The sequence below is a fragment of the Heterodontus francisci genome, chromosome 8 (assembly GCF_036365525.1).
Source record: "Heterodontus francisci isolate sHetFra1 chromosome 8, sHetFra1.hap1, whole genome shotgun sequence".
Taxonomy (NCBI): domain Eukaryota; kingdom Metazoa; phylum Chordata; class Chondrichthyes; order Heterodontiformes; family Heterodontidae; genus Heterodontus; species Heterodontus francisci.
In genome coordinates, this window is record NC_090378.1 from 21,619,531 (window position 1) to 21,647,323 (window position 27,793).

The 27,793-nt window shown below is 44.5% G+C and overlaps 1 protein-coding gene across 1 annotated transcript in view; it reads left to right on the forward strand.

Moving 5' to 3' along the window:
• hfm1 (helicase for meiosis 1) overlaps positions 1-27,793 on the forward strand; it is a 186,011-nt gene that overhangs the window by 121,543 nt on the left and 36,675 nt on the right. The window contains exons 26-29 of the mRNA XM_068038040.1: positions 16,238-16,323; positions 17,421-17,504; positions 17,819-17,976; positions 20,095-20,198. Of these exons, the coding sequence (XP_067894141.1) occupies positions 16,238-16,323; positions 17,421-17,504; positions 17,819-17,976; positions 20,095-20,198 (432 nt within the window). The remainder of the gene's footprint in view (positions 1-16,237; positions 16,324-17,420; positions 17,505-17,818; positions 17,977-20,094; positions 20,199-27,793) is intronic.

The window sequence follows — 27,793 nt, forward strand, 5'->3', positions numbered from 1 at the left end:
TGCCCCATACACAATGTAGGAGCATCATCCAATTATAAAAAGTAGCTGTAATTGGGTAATGCCTTTGACATTCCCAGACCATCTTAAATTATTTCATATGAATTACTTTTGAAGTGTAATCACTGTTGTTACATAGGAAAACACGGCAGCCAATTTGAATGTAGCAGAGTCCCACAAACATTGATGAGATAATTGGCCGGTTCATCTATTTTCATGGTATTGGTTAAAGGATAAATGTTTACCAGGACACCAGATGAACTCCCCTGCTCTTCTTCAATGTTTTTACATCCACCTAAATGGCAGATGGTGGGCAGAAGGATGTTACTTCTGACAATATAGGACTCTCTCAAGACTGCACTGAAATGTCAGCCGAGATTATTTGGTTAAGTCTCAGGAGTGGGGCTTTGGCCCACGATCTCCAAGGCAGAGGCAAGAGTGCTACCACTGAACCAAGCTAATACATGCAGGATTGGTGCTATACTGGAACCAAGGGACTGTAAAAATGAGGAACTGAAAGAAATTAGTATCAGTAAAGAGGTAATACTCAAAAAATTAACTAGATTGAAAGTTGATAAATCCCCTGGACCAGAGGAGCTACATCCCAGAGTACTGAAGGAGGTGACTATAGAGATAGTAGACGCATTGGTGGTCAGCTTTCAAAATTCTATAGATTCTGAAAGGGTTTCTGCAGACTGGAAAGTAGCAAATGTAACCCCACTATTTAAGAAGGGAGCCAGAAAGAAAGCGGAGAACTACAGACCTGTTAGTTTGATGCCAGGATGTAGAGAAAATGTGGGAAACTATTATAAAGGGTGAGATAACTGGACACTTGGAAAATAATGATATGATTGAGCAGAGTCAACATGAATTTATGAAAGGAAGATCATGTTTGACAAACCTGTTGTATTTTTTTGAGAATGTTACTTGTGGCGTAAGATAAAGGAGAACCAGTGGATGTGGTGTATTTGGATTTTCAGAAGGATTTTGATAAGGTCCCACAGAGGAGGTTAGTCAACAAAATTAGAGCACATGGGATTGGGGGTAATATACTGGTGTGGATTGAGAATTAGTTAACAGACAGAAAGCAGAGTGTAGGAATAAACGGGTCATTATCAAGATGGCAGGCTGTTACTTGTGGGGTACACAAGGATCAGTGCTTGACCACAGCTGTTCACAATCTATATAAATGATTTAGATGTGGGGACCAAATGTAATATTTCCAAATTTGCTGATGACACAAAACTATATAAGAATGTAAGCTGTGAGGAGGATGCAAGGAGGCTTCAAGGGGATTTGGACAGGCTAAGTAAATGGGCAAGAACATGGCAGATGGAATACAATGTGAATAAGTGTGAAGTGATCCACTTTGGTAGAAAACCAGAAAGGCAGAATATTTCTTAAATGGTGAGAGATTGGGAAGTGTTGATGTCCAAAGGGACTTGGGTATCCTTTTTCATGAGTCACTAAAAGCTGCTATGCAGGTGCAGCAAGCAATTAGGAATGCAAATGGTATGTTGGCCTTCACTGCAAGGGGAATTGAGTACAGGAGTAAAGATGTCTTGCTGCAATTGTATAAAGCCTTGGTGAGACTGCGCCTGGAGTATTGTGTACAGTTTTGATCTCCTTATCTAAGGAAGGATATACTTACCATAGAGGGACTGCAACTGAGGTTCACAGACTAATCCCTGGGATGGCGGGTTTGTCTTATGAGGAGAGATTGCAGAAACTGAGCCTGTATTCACTAGAGTTTCAAAGAATGAGAGGCGATCTCATTGAAACTTACAAAGTTCTTACAGGGTGTGACAGGGTAGATGTGGACAGGATGTTTCCTCTGGCTGGTAAGTCTAGAACCAGAGGACATAGTCTCAGAATAAGAGGCAGGCCATTTAAGACTGAGAGGAGGAGGAATTTCTTTACTCAGAGGGTGGTAAATTTTTGGAATTCGCTACCCCAGGAAGCTCAATCACTGAGCATGTTCAAGACAGAAATCGATAGATTTCTGGATACTAATGGTATGAAGGGATATGGGGATAGTGGGGGAAAATGGCATAGAGATAGATGATCAGCCATGATCTGTTTGAATGGCAGAGCAGGCTCAACGGGCCGAATGGCCTACTCATGCTTCTATTTCCTATGTTCCTATCAGCAGCTTGTTTTGACAGTCCAAGTACTGATTCCAGCCAAAAGCCAACACCACCATTCCACTTTCATGGTGGAATAGAGGCCTGGAAAGGGCGCAACATAAATTTTCATTTCTTCAATTTTCTGCCCCCACTGTGCCTGCAGCACTCTTGGGGAAGGTAATCAGTTCCTTCTGATGGAGTTGACAGAAGTTCTGTAGCCTTTTAAGGCAGTAAATGGCAGAATTCCCACTGTACCCCAGGAACTGCTCCAATTCCTCATCCCCTTAGGTAAAAATCAACTGTTCCAGCCTCCTGGAGCCCAAGAATTTCACAGCCTAGGTTTCTATAGGTGATGAGACTTAAAAACAAATTTCTCAAACAGAAATTCAAGTTGGTAAAAGATCTCGGGTTATTTTGTCTGCTTAGTGGACTGACAGGCAGTATTACATCTAAGGATCATTAGTTTCACATGTTGATGCAGCCATTTCATCGGAAGTATGTAATATTTAGTTTCTAGGATTGTAATTACGAGAACAGCAATCCTCAACCTCAAGGTATTTACAAGATATCAACATTTTGTTACAGACTGCATATTATGGCTTTAAGTTACACTTTTATTTGTATTTACACAACTGGCTCATACGACCTTTCTGTCTGTCTTTAACTAGTATCAGAGAGAAGAGTTGAAGGTTTCACATCAACTATGATAAATCTCAGTTGGAGCTCTAGTTGAAAGCAGCTTTTGTTGGTATTCGTTTTTTCCTTGGACAGCTGCAGGAAATGTCTTTTTGATAGATCATTCTACCATTCTTTGGGGATTGGTGCCTCCCTCAAGAAAGAGCACTAGATTACAGCAGAATACTAATAGCTAGACACATGCAAGCATAAGTTGAGTGATGGATCAGCCTTGTGCCTGACTGTTTGACGGTTACTGGTCGAATTAATGCTGCATGAGATATTTATTAGTCGGGCTACTCTCTGTACCATTCCATGTATCATTCCATGGCCCAGCATATCAACAAGAAGGCACAGCCACAGGTCACAATTGACCATTACTTGTGACTGCCTATGGCATCTCTCTGCTTTATGGTTGCCAGGACTGAGTCTTCTAAGAAACCTTCAATTCAGCTGTACCCTCTGTCACCTGTGGTGATGCAGGTTGGTACATATTATAAATGTAGTGCTCACTAGCATATTTACCTATCCCAACAATACAATAACACCAACCTAGGTTATGCACAATGAATATGAGTGGAAACCAACAGCACCTTTAAGAGATGCAGGTCTGACATGTAAGAGGGGATCCTGATCATGCTGGTCTCTGCTTGCTTTCCCAATCTGCTATTCTCTGTGAACTGACACACACCACAAAAATCATCCCCTTTGAGTCTGCAAACCTTTTACTATTTCGTTCTCACAACTTTTACCTCTTAAAAAAAATATGGATTTTATACCACAGTGCTGACAAAACCTCAAACACAAAACTCCCAATACCATGTTATCAGCTGACATGTATATTTAATTTCAGCACCATTTTCTCAATGTATAGTTATTTGTGATCTCTCAAACATGTCTATGTAATGTAAGGTTTCATATCTGTAGTCATGTCATGACTATTGTGATCGTGATATATTTCTGAATATTTTTTCTTCTTTATTGGTCAAGCATTTTGTTCAGTTTTAACTGGTTATTTTCTGCATTCATTATTCACCAATCATAGTGCATTAGACTCCGCCCCTAAAATATTTTCTGCACATCACATTGCAGTAAACATATTTCCCTGAAATAAAGAACATAAGAAATAAGAGCAGGAGTAGACCATACGGCCTGTTGAGCCTGCTCTGCCATTCATTATGATCATGGCTGATCTTGGGCTTCAACTCTGCTTTCCCACCCACTCCCAATATCTCTCGAGTCCCTGAGAGACCAAAGATCTGTCTATCTCCACTTTAAATATATTCAATGATGGTGCATCTACAACCCTCTGAGGTAGAGAATTCCAAAGATTCACAACCATTTGAGAGAAGAAATTTCTCCTCATCTCAGTACTAAATGATTGGCTCCTTATCCTGAAACTGTGGCCCCTTGTTCTAGATTCCCCAGCCAGGGGAAACAATGCCTCAGTATCCACCCTGTCAAGCCCTTCATAATCTTAAATATTTCAATGAGATCACCTCTCATTCTTCTGAACTCCAGAGAATTTGGACCCAATTTACTTGGCCTTTTCATCCTAGGGACCAATCGTGTGAACCTTCGGGGTACTGCCTCCAATGCAAGAATATCCTTCCTTAAATTTGGAGAACAACTTTGCAAACAGTATTCCAGGTGTGGTCTCACCCAAGCCCCATATCTTTGTAGCAAGACTTTTTTATTCTTGTTCTCCAATCCCCTCGCAATAAAGGCCAACATGCCAATTGCTTTCCTAATTGTTTGCTGTACTTGCATGCTAACATTTTGTGTTCCTTGTATGAGTACACCCAAGTCTCTCTGAACAACAACATTTACAAATTTCATGCCTTTCAAATATATTCTGCTTTTCTATTCTTATGACCAAAGTGAATAACCTCACACTTCCCTGTATTATACTCCATCTTTCAGCTTGTTGTCCACTCAACTTAACCTGTCTACATCTTTTTACAGCCTCTTTGTGAACTCTTCACAGTTTGCATTCCCACCTAGCTTTGTATCATCAACAAACTTACACGTTACTCTCTGTCTCTTTGTCTAAGTCATTAATATAGATTGTAAATAGCTGAGGCCCCTGCACTTATCCTTGTGGCACTCCACTAGTCACAGCCTATCAACTTGAAAATGCCCCATTTATCCCTCTTCTTTGCTTCCTGTCCATTAACCAATCCTCTATCCATGCTAATATATCACCCCCAACTCCATGAGCCCTTATGTTATGTATTAACCTTTTGTGTGGAACCTTATCAAATTCCTTTTAGAAATCCAAGTATACTACATCTACTGGTTCCCCTTGATCTACTCAGTAGTTACATCCTCAAAAAACTCTGATACAGTTGTCAAACAGGATTTCCCTTTTGTAAAAGGGCGGCACAGTGGCGCAGTGGTTAGCACCACAGCCTCACAGCTCCAGCGACCCGGGTTCAATTCTGGGTACTGCCTGTGTGGAGTTTGCAACTTCTCCCTGTGTCTGCGTGGGTTTCCTCCGGGTGCTCCGGTTTCCTCCCACATGCCAAAGACTTGCAGGTTGATAGGTTAATTGGCTATTATAAATTGCCCCTAGTATAGGTAGGTGGTAGGGAAATATAGGGACAGGTGGGGATGTGGTAGGGATATGGGATTAGTGTCTCTTTCTTATCTTTTGGGCCTCCTTATCTCGAGAGACAATGGATACGCGCCTGGAGGTGGTCAGTGGTTTGTGAAGCAGCGCCTGGAGTGGCTATAAAGGCCAATTCTGGAGTGACAGGCTCTTCCACAGGTGCTGCAGAGAAATTTGTTTGTTGGGGCTGTTGCACAGTTGGCTCTCCCCTTGCGCCTCTGTCTTTTTTCCTGCCAACTACTAAGTCTCTTCGACTCGCCACAATTTAGCCCTGTCTTTATGGCTGCCCGCCAGCTCTGGCGAATGCTGGCAACTGACTCCCACGACTTGTGATCAATGTCACACGATTTCATGTCGCGTTTGCAGACGTCTTTATAACGGAGACATGGACGGCCGGTGGGTCTGATACCAGTGGCGAGCTCGCTGTACAATGTGTCTTTGGGGATCCTGCCATCTTCCATGCGGCTCACATGGCCAAGCCATCTCAAGCGCCGCTGACTCAGTAGTGTGTATAAGCTGGGGATGTTGGCCGCTTCAAGGACTTCTGTGTTGGAGATATAGTCCTGCCACCTGATGCCAAGTATTCTCCGAAGGCAGCGAAGATGGAATGAATTGAGACGTCGCTCTTGGCTGGCATACGTTGTCCAGGCCTCGCTGCCGTAGAGCAAGGTACTGAGGACACAGGCCTGATACACTCGGACTTTTGTGTTCCGTGTCAGTGCGCCATTTTCCCACACTCTCTTGGCCAGTCTGAACATAGCAGTGGAAGCCTTACCCATGCGCTTGTTGATTTCTGCATCTAGAGACAGGTTACTGGTGATAGTTGAGCCTAGGTAGGTGAACTCTTGAACCACTTCCAGAGCGTGGTCGCCAATATTGATGGATGGAGCATTTCTGACATCCTGCCCCATGATGTTCGTTTTCTTGAGGCTGATGGTTAGGCCAAATTCATTGCAGGCAGACGCAAACCTGTCGATGAGACTCTGCAGGCATTCTTCAGTGTGAGATGTTAAAGCAGCATCGTCAGCAAAGAGGAGTTCTCTGATGAGGACTTTCCGTACTTTGGACTTCGCTCTTAGACGGGCAAGGTTGAACAACCTGCCCCCTGATCTTGTGTGGAGGAAAATTCCTTCTTCAGAGGATTTGAACGCATGTGAAAGCAGCAGGGAGAAGAAAATCCCAAAAAGTGTGGGTGCGAGAACACAGCCCTGTTTCACACCACTCAGGATAGGAAAGGGCTCTGATGAGGAGCCACCATGTTGAATTGTGCCTTTCATATTGTCATGGAATGAGGTGATGATACTTAGTAGCTTTGGTGGACATCCGATCTTTTCTAGTAGTCTGAAGAGACCACGTCTGCTGACGAGGTCAAAGGCTTTGGTGAGATCAATGAAAGCAATGTAGAGGGGCATCTGTTGTTCATGGCATTTCTCCTGTATCTGACGAAGGGAGAACAGCATGTCAATAGTCGATCTCTCTGCACGAAAGCCACACTGTGCCTCAGGGTAGACGCGCTCGGCCAGCTTCTGGAGCCTGTTCAGAGCGACTCGAGCAAAGACTTTCCCCACTATGCTGAGCAGGGAGATTCCACGGTAGTTGTTGCAGTCACCGCGGTCACCTTTGTTTTTATAGAGGGTGATGATGTTGGCATCGCGCATGTCCTGGGGTACTGCTCCCTCGTCCCAGCACAGGCATAGCAGTTCATGTAGTGCTGAGAGTATAGCAGGCTTGGCACTCTTGATTATTTCAGGGGTAATGCTGTCCTTCCCAGGGGCTTTTCCGCTGGCTAGGGAATCAATGGCATCACTGAGTTCCGATTTGGTTGGCTGTATGTCCAGCTCATCCATGACTGGTAGAGGCTGGGCTGCATTGAGGGCAGTCTCAGTGACAGCATTCTCCCTGGAGTACAGTTCTAGGTAGTGCTCAACCCAGCGGTCCATCTGTTTGCGTTGGTCAGTGATTATGTCCCCCGATTTAGATTTGAGGGGGGTGATCTTCTTGATGGTTGGCCCAAGAGCTCTCTTCATGCCATCATACATTCCTCTGATGTTTCCGGTGTCTGAGGCCAGCTGAATATGACTGCATAGGTGTTGCCAGTAGTCGTTTGCGCAACGCCTAGCTGTTCTTTGTGCAGTACTTCTGGCTGCTTTAAGTGCTGCGGATGTTAAATCGCTGGGGGCTTTCTTGTAGTTCAAAAGTGCAATGCGCTTAGCGGCTATGACAGGTTCCAGCTCTTCATTATGAGATTGAAACCAGTCTGCATTTCTCTTCGCACTTTTGCCGTAGGTGGTCAAAGCTGACTCATAGATGGCGTCTCTGATATGGGCCCACTTGGTCTCAGCATCCCCTGTGGGAGTGTTTTGAAGGGCTGTTACAAGTGAATTTAGAAATTTTTGTAACAGCTGTGGGTGAGAAATTCTGCTCGTGTTGATGCGCGGGTGGCCCTTCTGCTTGGAATGATGCAACTTCTTTGGTCTGAGTCTAACCTTGCTGCACACCAGGGAGTGGTCGGTGTCGCAGTCCGCACTGTGGAAGCTGCGTGTGATTTGAACACTGTTTAAGGCGGCTCGCCTTGTGACAATGAGGTCTAGCTGGTGCCAACGACGTGATCTTGGGTGCCTCCATGAAACCTGGTGACAGGGTTTAGTGTGAAAGAACGAGTTGGTGATGCAGAGGTTATGATAGGTACACAACTCAAGCAGTCTCTGCCCGTTCTCATTCATCCTTCCAACGCCATAGCGCCCAAGGCAGGAGGGCCATGAGTCATGGTCGGCCCCAACCCTGGCATTAAAGTCCCCCAGCAGGAATAGGTGTTCGGTGTTGGGGATGCTGCTAATGATGTTATGGAGTTGTTCAAAGAACTGGTCTTTAGCTTCAGGTGCGGAACAGAGTGTTGGAGCATAGATGCTGAGTAGGTGTACTGGACCAGAGGTGGTGAGCAGTCGGATGGACAGTATGCGTTCCGAGCCATTTGAGGGAGGCTCTATCATGCTGAGCAAGGAGTTTCTGATGGCGAAGCCCACTCCATGCTGTCTTGGTTCTTCAGGATCCCTGCCCTGCCAGAAGAAGGTGTAGTCTTGCTCTGCTAGAGAGCCACTCGCGGGGAGGCGAGTCTCCTGAAGTGCTGCAATGTCCACATTGAGTCTACTGAGCTCGTTGTTAATGATGGCGGTCTTCCGAGAATCGTTGATTTGTGTAAGGTCTTCCGACAGGCCAGGACACATAGTTCTGACGTTCCAGCTTGCAAAGCGAAGGGCTGGTACCTTCTTTCCTTTTTTCATGTTGTTTGGTGCGGTGTATCAGTCCACCTTTCGGGCAATGACCCTGAGCTCCAAGCACCCATTGAAGCAGGCAGACTGTGGCGGGACAGAACCTTATTGACCGGGGGCTGCCCGGTTTGAGGCGGGCGGTAGCTGTCCAGTGAGGTGCAATGACCTCTCCCACCGACAAAGGCAACCCGTGGCGCCCAGTTTCTACGCCAATTTATCTGGACTTATAACCCGTAACTGCAGCCTTCCGTGTTGTTTCAGTCGCTGTGAGGCAACTATGGAGTGACCTCTCCATGGCGCATGCCTGGGCAAATTTATGGAGGTTGAGAGTTGCCCAGTCGTCAAAACCCCCCTCTCGGCCTTTCTGGTGGGGTCCAAAGGAGTGCAGGACACGACGTTTGGCACCAGTATGGCTGCAGGAACTGCCGGAAACATGCCAAAGGTGACACATGACCGCCTACGGGGTTCCGCTCCGGATTTTCTGTTAGGGTTTACTCCCTTAGCCTTGGTCTCTCCCGAGACGCCCACAAGGCAGTGGGGTTGTTGGGGCCCCTACACAGGTGTAGGATGGTGCCGGTGGGAGGAGGGGATGCAAGGGGGAGGGGTAGAGGGAGGGGGTGGGGGGGGGTGTGCAGGGGAAGGGGGTGCGGGGTGAAGATGGTGCGAGGGGGGGGCGGGCTGGGACGGGGTTGTGAGGGGGTGAGCTGAGAGGGTGGAGCAGGGAAGGGGACGGGGGTGGGGGGGGGTGGAAGGGGGGTAAAGGGGGGGGAGGGGGGGTGTAGGATTAGTGTAGGATTAGTATAAATGGGTGGTTGATGGTTGGCACAGACTCGGTGGGCCGAAGGGCCTGTTTCAGTGCTGTATCACTAAACTAAACTAAAACAATGTTGACTTGTTCTAATCATACTGTGCTTTTTTAAGTGCATTGTTAATACTTCCTTAATAATAGATTCAGCACTTTCCTGACAACGGATGTCAGGCTAACTAGCTTGTAATTCCCTGTTTTCTCTTTCCCTCCTTTCTCGAATAGCGGTGTTACATTTGCTAACTTCCAATCTGCTGGGACCATTCCAGAATCTAGGGAATTTTGGAAAATCATAGCCAATGCACACACTGTCTCTGCAGCTATCTCTTTTAGAACCCTAGGATTAGGCCATCAGGTCTTGGGATTTGTTGGGTTTTAGTCCCTTGACTTTCTCCAGTACTTATTCTCTGCTGATATTAACTACCTTAAGTTCCTTACTCCTATTTGTCCCTAGGTTACCCTCTATTTCTGGTATGTAACTCGTGTCTTCTATTGTGAAGACATACACAAAATATTTGTTCAATGTCTCTGCCATTTCCTCATTCCCCATGATAATTTTTCCTGTCTCTGCTTCTAAGGGACCAATGTTTACTTTAGCTATTCTCTTCCTTTTTATATACTTGTAAAAACTCACGATCAGTTTTTATATTCCAGGTTAGTTTATTATTTCTATTTTTTCCCTTTTTATCAACTTTTTGGGGGCCTTTGCTGGTTTCTAAAACGCTTCCAATCCTCAGGCCTACCACGATTCTTTACAACATTGCCACAGATGGATCTTGCTTGCTGAGTTTATGTTTTTTAATAGGATGTATTTTTGTTGATCACTTTGTATTGTTTCTTTATATGTTTCCCACTGTTTATTTACCGCCATACCTTTTAGTCTCAACTACCTTAGCCAGCTCTCCCCTTATACCAATGCAATTGGCTTTGTTTAAGTTTAAGATTCTTGTTTGTGATTGGAGTATGTCGTTTTCAAATGTAACATGGAATTCAATTGTATTATGATCACTATTTGCCAGTGGATCTTTTACTATGAAATTACTAATTAACCCTGCCTCATTGCACAATACCAGATCTAAAATAGCATTTTCCTTGGTTGGTTCCACAATATATTGCTCCAGGAATCTGTCACGAAAGCATTCTACAAGGTTATCTTCCAGACCACCTTTGCCAATTTGATTGGTCCAGTCTATATGAAGATTAAACTCCCCCACAACTATCACATTGTCTTTGTTACAAGCTGCAATAATTTCTTGTTTAATGTTCTGTCCAACAGTATAAGTACTGTTCGGGGGTCTATAAATTACTCACACCTGCATTTTCTGACCCTTGCTATCCCTAATCTCCACCCATACTAATTCTACTTCCTGATTTCCTGAGCCAAGACCCTTTCTCACTAATGTCCTTATGTCATTCTTTATTATCAAGGCTGCCCCTCCTCCTTTTCCATTCTGCCTGTCTTTTCCAAATATTGTGTACCCTGGAATATCTATTTCCCAACCTTGGTCATCTTTTAACTGTGTCTCTGTAATGGCGATTAGATCTAAACCACTTAACTCTATTTGGGCCACTAGTTCATCTACCTTATTGCGGATGCTCTGTGCATTCAGATAAAGTAACTTCAATAGTTTTTTACTATTCCCTGCATGGACCTTACTCTTTGATGCACTATTACCATTATACTCTCTGTCCCTTCCCATCCCATTCAGCTTGTCTTTACTCATATTGATATACTTTTCTATTGCCTCAACTTTTATCTTTGGATTTCTAAATCTCCCTTCATTGGAATCCTCCTCCTCCTCTGTTAGTTTAAAGCCATTTTTCCCTATTCTGAGCATATTTTCTGGTGCACTCTTATGTTTGTACGCTCTGTCCCTTCCTGTCACACTCTGGTTACCATTACCTGTATCGCTACCCTGCGTTATTGCCTTGTCCTTTCTCTTTAACTTTCCAAATCTCCCCTCACATGAACATTCCTCCTTAAGATTTAGTTTAAAGCCCTCTCTATGGCTCTGGTTATGTGATTTGCCAGGACACCGGTCCCAGCGCAGTTCAGGTGAAGACTGTCTCAGAGGTAATGATCTCTCTTTTCCCAGTACTGGTGCCATTGCCCCAAGAATCGAAACACACTTCTCCCACACCAATCTTTGAGTCACGATTCAACTCTGATCTTATTTACCCTATGCCAATTTGCTTGTGGCTCAGGTAGTAATCCAGAGATTATTACCTTTGTCGTTCTGCTTTTTAAGTTAGCCCCTAGCCGCTCTTACTCCCTCAGCAGAACCTGTTTCGTAGTCTTACCTATGTTGTTGGACTCACTTGCACCACAACAACTAGATCCTTCCCCTCCCACTCCAAGTTCCTGTCCAGCCCCGAGGAGATGTCTTTAACCTTGGCACCAGGTAGGCACACAGCCTTTGGGACTCATGCTCTCAGCTGCAGAGAACAGTATCTATCCCCCAACTATACTGTCCCCTACTACAACTACATTCCTTTTTATTCCCCATCACTTGAATGGCCCCCTGCACCACAGTGCAGTGGTAAGTTTGCTCATCCACTCTGCAGTCCGTGCTCTCTTGTCAGCTACTGACCCATACCACTATATCTCCAGAAAAATAAACACATCACATAATTACACATAAATAATTCAATTTTTCATAAACTTCCAACTACCACCTTTCTTTGCCCCTTCTATCCGCTGTACAAACTGAATAGTCTCAACTCTAGGTATGCGCTTCCCCACTAATGGATGGCATCTCACGTACATGTATCTGTACTTCAGGCAGCAGCCCAACTGAGGCCTGATATCTCAATGCCAGATGTGAAGATATATGGGTACACATGGTAACAACTCCATCTCTCCAACCCTTCAGCATTCATCCAGCTACTCCGTGATGCCACAGCTTTGATCTTAAATCCCATTCCATTAGCAGTGAAGTCAGGAGTGCAGATCATTGAAGGAAAAAAATCCAGTTGGCAGACTTCTCTGGAGTAACAGTTTTTTTTTTATTCATTCACGAGTTCTGGGCATCACTAGCAAGGCCAGCATTCTTTCCCCATCTTTGGATTTGCTTGAGATAGTGGTGGTGAGCCGTCTTCTTGACTTACACAGTCTGTGTGGTGAAGGTACTCCCACAGCGTTGTTGGTTAGGGAGTTCCAGGATTTTAATCACGCAATGATGAAGGCATGGCAATATATATCCAAGTCGAGATGCCATGTCACTAGGAGGTGAACTTTGAGGCGGTGGTATTCCCATGCGCCTGCTTCCCTTGTCCATGGTGGTAGAAGTCGCAGGTTTGGAAGGTGCTGTTGCAGAAGCCTTGACAGGCTGTTGCAGTTGTTACGACCAAGGCAGGAGGAGTGCACTGTCTTTTCTAGTTCCACTTCTCCACAGGTTACAACATATATCCAAATGTTTACCCGGTTACCGGTACAGCCATTTTTTATCCCAGAACAAAATACACCAACCAGGTTTCTTTAATAAACAACAAAATTATCAGTTCACTATAAAACAAGACTTAACCAGTAATGAAGCAAAGCATCAACATACAGATTGAACTATGAAAGTTCCCTTTTTAAATTCCCCAATTACATACACACACACACACTGGAAAAATACAGAAATTCTCTCTGCAGAGGTTTGTTAGAAATAAGACAAAAAAAGTCTACTTTGGCCAAATACTTGCTAATTCTTGATGAAAAAAAGAAGATATGGAAGTAAGTCAGTTGTTCCTTTTTTGGTTTGGCGCCTGAGTATACGGAGACGGGTCACTGGGATCATTTCAGAAGCAGTCTGTTCTGGAGATGTCGAGAAATATTCTAGTAGGCTTTCCAGGAGAAATGTGGCATCAGGGTTTTTCCACCAGCACACACTTGAATCGCAGGATTTTTCTCAGCTTCTCAGGAGCTATGCAGTACCGGGGATGTTATCTCTCCCACACTAGATTTTTGCAGGATTTCTTCAAAGAGGTTGAGAAGCAGGTAAGCTGGGTGGTTCTTTTTTCCTTGGCAGGAAAACACCAACTATCTTCAAACAGTTCGCACCCCAACTAAACTGAAAACAATGTCCAAACCTCAAACAGAGAGTCGACCTCCTACCTCCATAAACCTTGACATGTGGCCTCTCTGTAACCATTTTTCCCCAAGTCACCATGGGTTCTGTTGATAACTGAGCTCAAATCACAGGTGGTTTCCAGCACAAGTAGTTTTCAAACAACATCTCAAGTGTCCTTTTGGTGAACTTGGTTAAAAAAAGCAAATCCATGGAATCTTTTCAGTTTTAACACAAGTCCTCAAAAAAATATATTTAAAAAATGGAAGCACTTTTGTAACACAGTGCCTCTTGTAAATGGTATGCACTGACTGCAGCCACATTGTGCCATTGATGAAAGGAGCAAATGTTTAAGGTGTGCCATGGGGTGTTGATCAAGCGAGCTGCTTTGTCCTGGATGGTGATGAGCTTCTTGACTGTTGTTGGTGCTGCACTCAACCAGGCAAGTGGAGAGTACACCATCACATTCCTGATTTGTGCCTTATGGAAAGGAAAGTGGAAAGGCTTTGGGGAGCCAGGAGATCAGTCACTCATTGCAGAATATCCAATCTCTAAACTGCCTTTGTAAGCCAAAGTATCTATGTGGCTGAAATAAAAACAGAAAGTTCTGGAAATACTCAGCAGGTCTGGCAGCATCTGTGGAGAGAGGAGAACAGTTAACGTTTCAGGTCTCTGACCTTTCATCAGAACTGGCAAAGGTTCGAAATGTAATAGATTTTAAGCAAGTAAAGTGGGGTTGTGGGGGTGGGGGGGTGGGGGAAGAGAACAAAAGGGAAGGTGTGTGATAGAGCCTAGGACACTACCCTGATCAACTCCTGCTATGATATCTTGGGGTTGAGATGATTGGCCTCCAACAACCACAACTACCTTCCTTTGAGCTAAGTGTGATTAAAGCTACTGGAGAATTTTCTCCCTGATCCCTGTTGACTTCAATTTTACAAGGGTTCCTTGGAGCCATACTCAGTCAAATGCTGCCTTGATATAAAGGGCAGTCACTCCACCTCACCTCTGAAATTCAGCTCTATTGTCCATGTCTGAACCAGGGCTGTAATGAGATCTGGAATTCAAATTGAGTATCGGTGAGAAGGTTATTGATGAGTGGGTCCCGTTTGATAGCAGTGTTGACAACACCTTCCATTGCTTTGCTGATGATTGAGAGTAGAAGTTCAGAGAGATAAACACAGAGAGAAAGGACATTAAGAGACAAAGTGAAGAGAGTAATAACGAGAAAAAATTAAATGAAAGGGAGAGTAACAGACTGGTTTTAGAGTGCGCTAGAATCATGGGGCTGAATTTTAAGAGCCTGTTGTCGCTAAAAAATGGTGGCCCATGAAGAGCCACTGTGATCTCCCACGCGGCGGCACATTTAAATAGCTGGGGCAGCCCACCCCGCCCCCCCAAATCATGTGGAGGGGGCGGGCTGCCCATTGCCGGCAATGGTGTCAGCTGCCTGTGCACAGGCTCTGGCGCCATTTTTAAAGGGCAGGCTACCCTGCTGGCAAATTTGAATTTTTAAAGTGAACCCCGCCCCCAAAATTTACAAAATAAAATTGTAATGCCCCTTTCCAAAGTCCAATAAAATTTCAGTAAGTTTTTGCCTTTTATCCCCGCCAAAAAAACTTGCCTTTGAATTCTGACTCCGCCCCAAGACTGCACAAAGTTGAAAGTGCACCCTTTTCCACCATCCCCTACACTGATGATGCTCATTTGACTCCGTCCCCACCCCCAGCAGTAAAACTCTTAGCTCCTCCCCCCTCCCCACCAGTGACACGCCTGCTTTCCCCAAACAGGTAGTTGAAGGCACAGGAGTGTCCGCCACCAGGCCCGGAAGATTCAAGGTAAGTTGATTTAAATTTATTTGTCTCATTAATTTAAATATTTAAATCCAGGTCCCGTCGCCCAGCAGCAGGGCGGGGGGGGGGGGGTGGGGGGGGATTGCCGCCATGGAGCCTTGCCACCACCGGGAGGTTCAGGTCGGGTCCGCCCGCCATCGGCCTCCGTGGCGGGGCTCTGCCGCAACCATCTTCTGCTCGCCCCGCCCTGCCACAGAGCCCGCCATTGTGGACTTTGTAAAATCCAGCCCACGGGGTGAAAATGAGTCACAGAAAGAAAACCCAAGAATAACAAAAAAGAGAGAAATAGGGAGAAAAACAGAGCTCAAGAAAAACAATACAGATATATGGCAAAGAATTACAGCATCACTTTCACGACGTCCTCCCTATTCCTTACGAGAGACTAAAGATAGACGTATAAGCAACAGTAAATTCTCTTGACCCTAGATGTTCGCTGTGCAAAACTGCAAGGTACTCCACAAACACCACCAACCCTACCTTAGCTTTGCACTCCCTAAGTACTCTAAGTTCATACGCATCCTATCACATAAACAAATTCCTTGGGAGACAATTTTAATATAAGTAAGACATGAGGAACACTTAATTTGATGCTGCAAATGACCTAAGAGCAACAAGCATTCTAAATATTTCAGGTTTTTTTAATAATATAAATGCAGGTCTTGAGGATTTAATTTTCTGTACATACTATCCTTCACCTATACTCACTCTTGTTCCCTTCAAGGTCTCATATAATATACCCCTTACTGAAATGGTTGCCAGGTTTCATAAAGAATTTATAGTCGAAAACATTTCTAAAGTATTTTGTAAATGAGATGAACAATGTAATTCCCATTGTTAATCTATTTATAGGTGCTACTCTGTCCAGTGCTCTGGTAAATGCAGGCCTCACTACATTCCAGAAGATAGAAGACACAAATGCAAGAGAGTTAGAGCTGGTATTCATTCTTCCATCAAATCTTTGTACATATTAGGAGCTCTCCCCTGATACTTCTCACAGAGTGTCCTGTGCATCTCTTGTCCTTATCTCTGTTTCTCCTTGTCCATTTATCTCTCTTAGATGTTGCTTGGGTGTTATAAGTTTCATGAAACTTTATAAAATCCTGCTTGTGGGATGTGGGCAGTTCTGGCAAGGCCACATTTATTACCATCCCTACTTGCCCTGAGATTATATATAGTCAACTGGGTTATTGTGCACTGGAGCCATGTGTAGGCCAGACTAGGTAGAAGTGGTAATTCTCTTTTCCTGAAAGACATTCGAGAACCAATTCGGTTTTTATGACAATCCAGTAGCTTCCCTTGTTACTTTTCCTTTTTCAGTACTGGATCACAAATTATCAAATTTACTGAATTCAGTTTTTCAGTGTGGGATTAGAACCATGGCCTCTGCATTGATGGTTCAGCAGCATGACACTATTGTATAGCAGCTTTATCATCATCTTAAATGTAACATTTAACAAATGTACAATTTTGCTTTGTAAGTTTTAAAAACTTACAACTTTAAAAACCAGTGCATTGTTTATATTGTTACAAAGCTTGGACCTGTGACTTTTATACCAGCCAACAAAATCAAGATTATAGTTAGTAGACACGTTTTACCCTCACACCTGCAATTAACAAAAATACAAGGTGAAGTGTAATATGCATGTGGATTAAGGACAAATTTTTATTTTTCCTTTAGCCAACATTTTATTTTATGTATTAAAAAATTATTTTGTAATGTGAATGTTTCAGGGGTAATTTTACAAATTTCTGCTCCTGAGGTGGACCTGCACACACTAAGAGTGCATAATCAGGATTTTGCTCACCAGCATATTTACTGTTGAAATTACCCCTTTCCTTTTCTCTCACATAATACCAGTGAAGCAATAACGAATGCATACTTGATGGAAATGATGAATGTTAATATGTTGTAGAAATATTAGTAAAATCTTTACACGCTAATTCAGTTTAAGTTGACATATATTGATTGTAATGCAATCAAACGTATTAAAGTTCTACTAAAGGAGAATCATTGTCATTATTATTTTTGTAGATTGTGAACAGACACCCTCCCTTTGGAAACCAGATAAGAGAATCTGTTATTCATCTCCCAAAGTATGAGCTCAGTGTTGAACAGGTAATTTGTAATTATCTTTGTAATTATTAGTGTTGTAGGACTTATTTTGCAGTTGTATGGATGACCAGTGATATTTGAAAGAAAGGAGTGATTCCTTAATATTTTTGCATTTTGTAAAAGTTTAATTATTTATAATTTATAGGGGAAGATTTCAATCATTCATTATTTTCAGTGAAATTATGTATTCTTTATAGCAAACAGCAGAAAATTTCTCCCATTGAGATTTCTTCAGCTGTGTTTGTGTGCTTGATTATTATAAAGCACCTAATGAATTCTTACTTTATTCATTCATTTGGAATATTTTTCTTTTGAAGCTTTCAAGATATCATGCATCAGTGGCAGAAATCATTGTGACAATTACCTTAACAAATTATGAGCAGCTACGGAAAAAGAGAACAGCACCTGACAATCACTACACTTCCCTAATCATAGGCGATGCAGACAACCAAGTTGTTTACAAACAAAAAATCACGCAAGTATCTAAATTTATTAAGGGGCATAGTGCAATACCATCTGGCTGCATGCAAATGGAAATAGTGAATTTTTCAAGAACTATTTTTCATGTTTAAAATCTCAACCCCATGTCTGCATTCAATCAACATTGGGTATTAAAACCATCTTTTGTTTGCCAGAAACCACTCATAAACTTTCTGATACATATGCAATACTCCCATCAATTCCCATCCAAGCAACCTGTCTGGATTCCACATTGAGAATGTGTATCAGACGGATTATCTGCATGAATTTAAGTTATTAACCCTTCACGTGGTGACACTGGTCGTGAAAAGATAACTCACATAAAATATTTGCTGATTACCTGTTTTTATGTTGACATTATTATTGCTTTTCTGTTGCTGAGTGATTAATGGACTAAATTGCCTGGTTTTGGTCTGAACATGGGTCTCATTTATGTTCTTAGCTGGGATACTCTATATGGTGCTGGAAGAACTTAATAGGGAAAAAATTTTAATTTTTAAGAATGAAACCAAAAATTATGTTGTTTCCACAGAGGCCCAGTGTAGAATTTATAATGCTGCCCTGGCTAATATCAGCTAAATCACAGAAACCGCGGTGGTGGGCTGGTGGGGTACCTCCGATACCACCAGAACCCCAACCTAATTTCTTAGGCTAGGGGTGTCATTTGGATGCAGGGCAGTCTGCTAAAAGGATCACCACCATCAAGTGGCAGCCCACCCTGCAGAAATGGGAAATTCTGCTGGTGCTGCAGGGCAATCGGAAGAGCTGGGATAATCGCTGAAGTGGCAGAAGCACCCCAAATATAAAAATAGATATGCAAATATGAAAGCCTTGGAGAACACTGGGGTTTTTGACGATAATTTCTAGGGCCGGGATTTTATTGAGCACCCAATGTCAGGCTCCAAGCGGGGACGGAAGATCACAGCAGCAGTGGCCCGCCATGGAACCCAATGCTGAGATTGCCGGGCCCCATCTTGCTGGTGGCGGCACAGCTCCTTGGTGGCACCACCCCACCCCCTCCCCACCAATTCGGCAATGGGACCCAAATTTAAATAGTTAAATAAAGGAAATAATTTAAATACCATTCACCGTGATCATACCTGCTGTCCGGGATCTTCCGTGCAATGGGTGGCACTCACATGCCTTCACTTTCCCGTCCAGGGAAAGCTGGCACCACTGAGGTGGGGAAGGAGGGAACTTAGGATTTTTAGTGAAGTGGAGGGAGACGGGGTCAACTCTGCATTTCTAATGTAAGGGTGGGGGGCAGAAAAGGTGACCTCAGCACTTTGTGCAGTTGTGGGGAGCAGAAGTCAAACCTTCAATGTTAGTGTTTTGAGGGATGGAATGGGGCGGCCATTTATTTTCATTATATTGGGGGCAGAGTACGGGTCAGATATTTATGTGCAGTGTAGTGTGGGGAGGTGGGGGGGGGGTATGGGGTTCAATTGTACGGGTCTGGTAGTCCTTTAAAAATGGCACCAGCGCCTGCGCAGAGGCAGCTGACACTGTTCACGGCATTGCAGAGTCCACCCCTGCCACATGATTGAGGTGGAGCGGACCACTTGCGTATTTAAATGAGCCTCTGCGCGCTAGATCACGGCAGCATGGCAGCATGTGGCCCATGCGTGCAAGGTGCCATTTTTTTGCCTGCCGCCAATCCCAGCGATGGGGAAATAAAATTCAGCCCTAGGGGTGGAGTAGAGAGTAGGCTGTCAGAGGCCCTCTCTCTCCTTGGGCCATTACTACTACTTCCCAGGGCCCTACCACCACATTCCCAATGGCAGCCTTGGGAAACAGCAGCAACAGGGGCCCAGGCCCCAACCATACTATTCGTATGCAGCAGGTGGGGAAGGAGCAGTCAGCAGCAATTCCAGCAGGGGAAGGTAAAGGTAAATGACGATCAGGCGTTGAGGAGGCAGTAGACCTCGTTGACCAAATATCCCAGCTTCATTCTCTCCTGCTATCTCACCCAATTTCAGGTGGGATCATGGAGTAGAATCTAAACTCAGAAATGAAACACAGAATCTTCCTTTTCTATATGACGAAGTATCACATTCAGCAGTGCCTTACTGACTAAGCCACCAGAGTGCTAACCCTGTTTTTTTAAAATTAGTGACTCAGCTCTGTTTAAATCGGGAAGTTGGACAAAGAAAATTGAAGTTAAAAGAGCCTTTAAAGGTGAAGAATTAAGTGTTAATCTTATCAGTTCTGAATATGGTAAGTCAGGTTTATGTTGTTATAGTGTAGTTTTTAATAATCTATATTTCAAGAAGGGCGATTTTGGTAACTGGGGTCATTAGAGGACACCAGGCCATTTAAAATAATTTTCAAGCACTGTGACCTTTCCTTCATCTGTTCAAAAAAAAAACTTTTTTCATACCATATCTACTATTATGAATCATTATTCGGAGCAAAACTCTGGCAATTGTACATTGCTACCTAGAGTAATTAATTTTCTCCAATTATTCTTCAGATCAATTATGTCTTTGTTTTTCTGTTTCAAATTACTGCCACAGCATGGTTCCATGCACAACAGTACTTTTTTAATGCAATTCTTGTTGACCGGAGAAGTTTCCAGTTTCTATTTGCAGAAGCCTAAAGATATCCATTACCAGCAAAGTAAATTATGAATGTAAAAGAAAAAACAGACTTGCATTTCTATAGCGCCTTTCATGACCTCAGGATGTCCGAACGTGGGATACGGCCAATTAAGTACTTTTGAAGTGTAATTACAGTTGTAATGCAGGAAACGCAGAGAAAGCTCCCACAAACAGCAATGATCTACCTTTGTGATGTTGATTGAGGGATAAATATTGGCGAAAACACAATCTGTAACCTCATGGCCCAGCATATCCCCCACTCTACCATTACCATCAAGCCAGGAGACCAACCCTGGTTCAATGAAGAGTGCAGGAGGGCATGCCAGGAGCAGCACCAGGCATACCTCAAAATGAGGTGTCAACCTGGTGAAGCTACAACCCAGGGCTACTTGCATGCCAAACTGCGTAAACAGCATGCGATAGACAGAGCTAAGCGATCCCATAACCAACGGATCAGATCTAAGCTCTGCAGTCCTGCCACATCCAGCCGAAAATGGTGGTGGACAATTAAACAACTAACTGGAGGAGGTGGCTCCACAAATATCCCCATCCTCAATGATGGGGGAGCCCAGCACATCAGTGCGAAAGATAAGGCTGAAGCATTTGCAACAATCTTCAGCCAGAAGTGCCGAGTTGATGATCCATCTCGGCCTCCTCCTGAAGTCCCCAGCATCACAGATGCCAGACTTCAGCCAATTCGATTCACTCCACGTGATATCAAGAAACGACTGAAGGCACTGGATACTGCAAAAGCTATGGGCCCTGACAATATTCCGGCAATAGTACTGAAGACCTGTGCTCCAGAACTTGCCGCACCCTTAGCCAAGTTGTTCCAGTACAGCTACAACACTGGCATCTACCCTGCAATGTGGAAAATTGCCCAGGTATGTCCTGTACACAAAAAGCAGGACAAATCCAACCCGGCCAACTACCGCCCCATTAGCCTACTCTCAATCATCAGTAAAGTGATGAAAGGTGTCATCAACAGTGCCATCAAGCGGCACTTGCTTAGCAACAACCTGCTCAGTGACGCTCAGTTTGGCTTCCGCCAGGGCCACTCAGCTCCTGACCTCATTACAGCCTTGGTTCAAACATGGACAAAAGAGCTGAACTCAAGAGGTGAGGTGAGAGTGACTGCCCTTGACATCAAGGCAGCATTTGACCGAGTATGGCATCAAGGAGCCCTCACAAAACTGAGGTCAATGGGAATCAGGGGAAAACCCTCCGCTGGCTGGAGGCATACCTAGCACAAAGGAAGATGGTTGTGCTTGTTGGAGGTCAATCGTCTGAGCTCCAGGACATCACTGCAGGAGTTCCTCAGGGTAGTGTCCTAGGCCCAACCATCTTCAGCTGCTTCATCAATGACCTTCCTTCAATCATAAGGTCAGAAGTGGGGATGTTCGCTGATGATTGCACAATGTTCAGCACCATTCGTGACTCCTCAGATACTGAAGCAGTCTGTGTAGAAATACAGCAAGACCTGGACAATATCCAGGCTTGGGCTGATAAGTGGCAAGTAACATTCGCTCCACACATGTGCCAGGCAATGACCCTCTCCAACAAGAGAGAATCTAACCATCTCCCCTTGACATTCAACGGCATTACCATCGCTGAATCCCCCACTATCAACATCCTAGGGGCTACCATTGACCAGAAACTGAACTGGAGTAGCCATATAAATACCGTGGCTACAAGAGCAGGTCAGAGGCTAGGAATCCTGAGGCGAGTAACTCACCTCCTGACTCCCCAAAGCCTGTCCACCATCTACAAGGCACAAAGTCAGGAGTGTGATGGAATACTCTCCACTTGCCTGGATGGGTGCAGCTCCAACAACACTCAAGAAGCTCGACACCATCCAGGACAAAGCAGCCCGCTTGATTGGCACCCCATCTACGAACATTCACTCCCTCCACCACCGACGCACAGTGGCAGCAGTGTGTACCATCTACAAGATGCACAGCAGCAATGCACCAAGGCTCCTCAGACAGCACCTTCCAAACCCACGGCCTCTACCTTCACTGTCGCTGGGTCAAAATCCTGGAACTCCCTTCCTAACAGCACTGTGGGTGTACCTAACCCACATGGACTGCAGCGGTTCAAGAAGGCAGCTCACCACCACCTTCTCGAGGGCAATTAGGGATGGGCAATAAATGCTGGCCTGGCCAGCGACGCCCACATCCCATGAATGAATTAAAAAAAAGATAACATCCGTGCACTTCTTCGAAATAGTGCCATGGGATTTTTTATGTTCACCTGAGAGGGCAGATGGGGCCTTAGTTTAATGTCTCATCTGAAACTCCACGTGATATCAAGTAACGGCTGAATGCACTGAATACAGCAAAAGCTATGGGCCCTGACAACATCCCGGATGTAGTATTGAAGACTTGTGCTCCAGAACAAGCTGTGCCCCTAGCAAAGTTGTTCCAGTACAACTACAACACTAGCATTTACTTGACAATGTGGAGAATTCCCCAGGTATGTCCTGTCCATAAAAAGCAGGACAAATCCAATCTGGCCAATTACTGCCCCATCAGTCTACTCTCAATATGAACATACGAATTCGGAGCAGGAGTAGGCCACTCAGCCCTTCGAGGCTGCTCCGCCATTCAATAAGTTAATGGCTGAATTGATTACTCCACATTTCCACCCATCCCCGATAACCTTCCACCCCCTTGATTATCAAGAATCTATCTACCTCTGCCTTAACAATATTCAAAGACTCTGCTTCCAATGCATTTTGAAGAAAGGGAATTCCAAAGACTGACAACCCTCTGAGAGAAAAAATTTCTCCTCATCTGTCTTAAATGGGCGACCCCTTATTTTTAAACAGTGAATTGTACGCCGCCCCAGCGGGTCGGATGATGGCGTAGGGGCAGCATAAAATTGAGCGGGAGGCTCCAAGAGGCCTACTCGCCCCGCTCCTGCCTCCAGTGAACTTTACGGCGGTCGGGCGGGGGGAGGAAACGGCCCGCCCGGCTGAGGCCAATCAAGGCCCTTAAGTGGCCACTTAAGGGCCCTTGCCCGCTTCCAAGGGTATCTTACCCATGGTAAGCAGGCATGCTGCGGGCGTGAAAGGCTGCCCAGCGAAAGCTGCCGGCCTTTCCGCACCCCGGGGGGTGGGGGGGGGGCGGGTGGGGGCGGCGCCATGGCAGTCGGGCACAGAGTGTCCAATTGAGGGCCGCCCTTGCCTCCCAAACCATCCCCGGGACCCAAGACGCCCCCCTCCCCCCCAAACGACCACCCTAGCCGCACCAGGGCACGACTGATCCCCCTGGTGAGGTATGCCCCTACTTACCCACTCTCTAGGGTCCATGGCGTTGGCTGGGCTGCAGTCCCAAATGTGGCCACTGCTCCCGGTGGCGCTGCTGGGAACAAAAGCTGCCGGCCCGCTGATTGGCTGGCAGCTCCCTGAGATGGGACCTCCTCCCTCAAGTGGGTGGAAGTTCCACCTCGGGACAATTAAAGCCTGGGGACCCGTAAAATACGGGACAGATCCCCAAGCTAGGCGGAAGCGGGTTCGCCACCAACCTTTGAGTCGGTGGCGAATTCCCGTCCACCTGGGGTAAAATCCAGCCCCGAGTTCTAGATTCTCCCACAAAGGGAAACATTCTGTCCACGTCCACCCTGTCAGGACCCTTCAGGATTTTATATGTTTCAATCAAGTCGCCTCTTACTCTTTTAAGTTCCAGTAGATACAAGCCTAGCCTGTCCAATCGTTCCTCGTAAGACAGCCTGTCCATTCCAGGTATTAGCCTAGTAAACCTTCTCTGTACTGCCTCAAATGCATTTACATCCTTCCTTACATAAGGAGACCAGTACTGCACACAGTACTCCAGATGTGGGCTCACCAGTGCCCAGTGTAGCTGAAGCTGAAGTATTCAATTCCCCTCGTGATAAACTATAACATTCCATTAGCTTTCCTAATTATGTGCTGTACCTGCATACTAACATTTTGTGATTCATGCACTAGGACACCCAGATCGCTCTGCATGTCAGAGCTCTGCAATCTCTCACCATTTAAATAATATGCTTCTTTTTTATTCTACCTGCCAAAGTGGACAATTTCACACTTTTCCACATTATACTCCATTTGCCAGGTCTTTGCCCAATCACTTAACCTATCTATATCCCTTTGTAGCCCCCTTATGTTCTCTTCACAAGTTACTTTCCTACCTATCATTGTGTTATCAGCAAATTTAGCAACAAAACCTTTGGTCCCTTCATCTAAGTCACTTAGATAAATTGTAAAAAATTGAGGCCCCAGCACAGATCCCTGTGGCATACCACTCGTTACATCTTGCCAATCAGACAATTACCCATTTGTGCCTGTTCTCTGTTTCCTGTTAGCTAGCCAATCTTCTATCCATGTCAATATGTTACCCCCTGCACCATGAGCTTTAATTTTCTGCAATAATCTTTGATGTGGCTCCTTATCAAATGCCTACTGGAAATCTAAGTACAATACATCCACTGGTTCCCCTTTATCCACAGCGCATGTAACTCCCTCAAAGAACTCTAATAAATTGGTTAAACATAATTTCCTTTCACAAAACCATGTTGACTCTGCCTGGTTACCTTGAATTTTTCTAAATGTCCTGCTATATTGTCTTTAATAATAGCTTCTAACATTTTCCTTAAGACAGACGTTAAGCTAACTGGCCTGTAGTTTCCTGCTTTCTGTCTCCCTTTTTGAGTAAAGGAGTTACGTTCACTATTTTCCAATCTAATGGAACCTTCCCCGAATCTAGGGAATTTTGGAAAATTAAAACTAACGCATCAGCTATCTCATTAGCTACTTCTTTTAACACCCTAAGATGAAGTCCATCAGGACCTGGAGATTTGTCAGCCCGCAGCTCCAACAATTTGTTCAGTACCACTTCCCTGGTGATTGTAATTACTCCCTCCCTTCCATTTCCTGACTTACAGCTAATACTGGGATGTTACTTGTATCCTCAATATTGAAGACTGATGCAAAATATCTGTTCAATTCATCTGCTATTTCCTTATTATCCATATTAATTCTCCAGACTCACTTTCTGCAGGACCAATGCTCACTTTGTTAACTCTTTTCTTTTTAAAAAATCTGTGGAAACTCTTACTATCTGTCTTTATATTTCTCGCTAGCTTTCTCTTGTACTCTAATTTTACTTTGCTTATCAATCTTTTAGTCATTCTTTGCCGTTTTTTATATTCTGTCCAATCTTCTGACCTGCCTCCCATCTTTGCGCAATTATAGGCTTTCTTTAAGTTTGATACTATCTTTAACTGTTTTAGTTAACCACGTATGGCGGGTCCCACCCTTGATATTTTCCTTTCTTGTTGAAATGTATTTATTCTGTGTATTCTGAAATATCCCCTTAAATGTCCACCACTGCATCTCTATTGACCTATCCCTTAACCTGATTTGCCAATTCACTTTAGGTAGCTCTGCTTTCATGCCTTCAGAATTGCCCTTATTTAAGTTTAAAATACTAGTCTTGGACCCATTCTTCTCTCCCAATAATCAAAGTGTTGGAAGGTATCATTGACAGTGCTATCAAGCAACACTTATTCACCACCAACCTGCTCACCTCCACTCAGTTTGAATTCTGCCAGGATCCAGACCTCATTACAGCCTTGATCCAAACCTGGTCAAAAGAGCTGCATTCAAGAGGAGAGGTGTAAGTGACTGCCTTTGACCTCAAGGCAGCATTTGACTGGCAGTGGCATCAAGGAGCCTTAGCAAAATTGAAAATAGAATCTACAGGCGTGACAGGGGAGGGTGTAAAAGAGGAGGTGGTGTTACACTGTTGATCAAGGAGTCAATGACTGCAGTAAGGAGGGATGATATCTTAGAAGGTTCGTCAAATGAGGCTAAATGGGTAAAACTTAAAAACAAAAAGGGGGCAATCACTTGGCTGGGAGTGTACTACAAGCCTCCAAACAGTCAGGGAGAGATAGGGGAGCAGATATGTAGGCAAATCTCAGAGAGGTGTAAAAATAATACGGTAATAATAGTAGGGGATTTCAACTTCCCCAATATCAACTGGGATAGTCTCAGTGCAAAAGGCTAAAAGGGGGCGGAATTCTTGAAATGCATATAGGAGAGCTTTTTGAGCCAGTACGTAGAAAGTCCTACAAGAGAAGGGGCAGTGCTGGACCTAAACCTAGGGAATGAAGCCAGACAACTGGTAGAAGTGTCAGTGGGGGAGCATTTTGGGGATACTGACCATAACTCTGTAAGATTTAAGTTAGTCATGGAAAAGCACAAAAAGGGACTAGAAATAAAAATACTGAATTGGGGGAAGGCCGATTTCAATTTGATAAAACAGGATCTAGCCAAAGTGGGCTGGGAGCAACTTCTTGTAGGAAAGTCTACATCAGACCTGTGGGAGTCATTCAAAGAGGAAATAGTGAGAGTTCAGCGCCAACATGTACCCATTAAGGTGAAGGGTAGGACCAACAAGTCCAGGGAACCCTGGATGTCAAGGAATATAGAGGATTGGATCAGGAAAAAAAAGGAGGCTTATGGCAGATTCAGAGCGCTGAAAACAGCGGAGGCATGAGAGGAGTATAGAAAGTGGTGGGGGGGGGGTGGTGGGTACTTAAAAAAGTAATTAGGAGAGCAAAGAGGGGACATGAAAAAACACTGGCGGGCAAGATAAAGGAAAATCCTAAGGCATTTTATAAGTATATTAAGGGCAATAGGACAACGAGGGAAAGAGTAGGGCCCATTAGGGACCAAAGTGGCAATCTGTGCGTGGAACCGGAGGTGAGGTTTTAAATGATTACTTTTCAACTGTGTTCACTTTGGAGAAGGACGTTGTAGGTGTGGAGATCAGGGAGGGGGATTATGATATACATGAACATATTAACATTGAAAGGGAGAAGGTATTAGCTGTTTTAATGGGCTTAAAAGTGGATAAATCCCCAGGCCCAGATGAGATGTATCCCAGGCTGTTATGTGAGGCAAGGTAGGAGATAGCAGGGCTCTAACACAAATTTTCAAATCCTCTCTGGCCACAGGAGAGGTACCAGAGGATTGGAGGACAGCGAATGTGGTACCATTATTCAAGAAGGGTAGCAGAGTTAAACCAGGTAATTACAAGCTGGTGAATCTTACATCAGTGGTTGGGAAACTATTGAAAAAAATTCTGAGGGACAGGATTAACCTCCACTTGGAGAGTCAGGGATTAATCAGGGATAGTCAGCTTGGCTTTGTCAGGGGGAGAT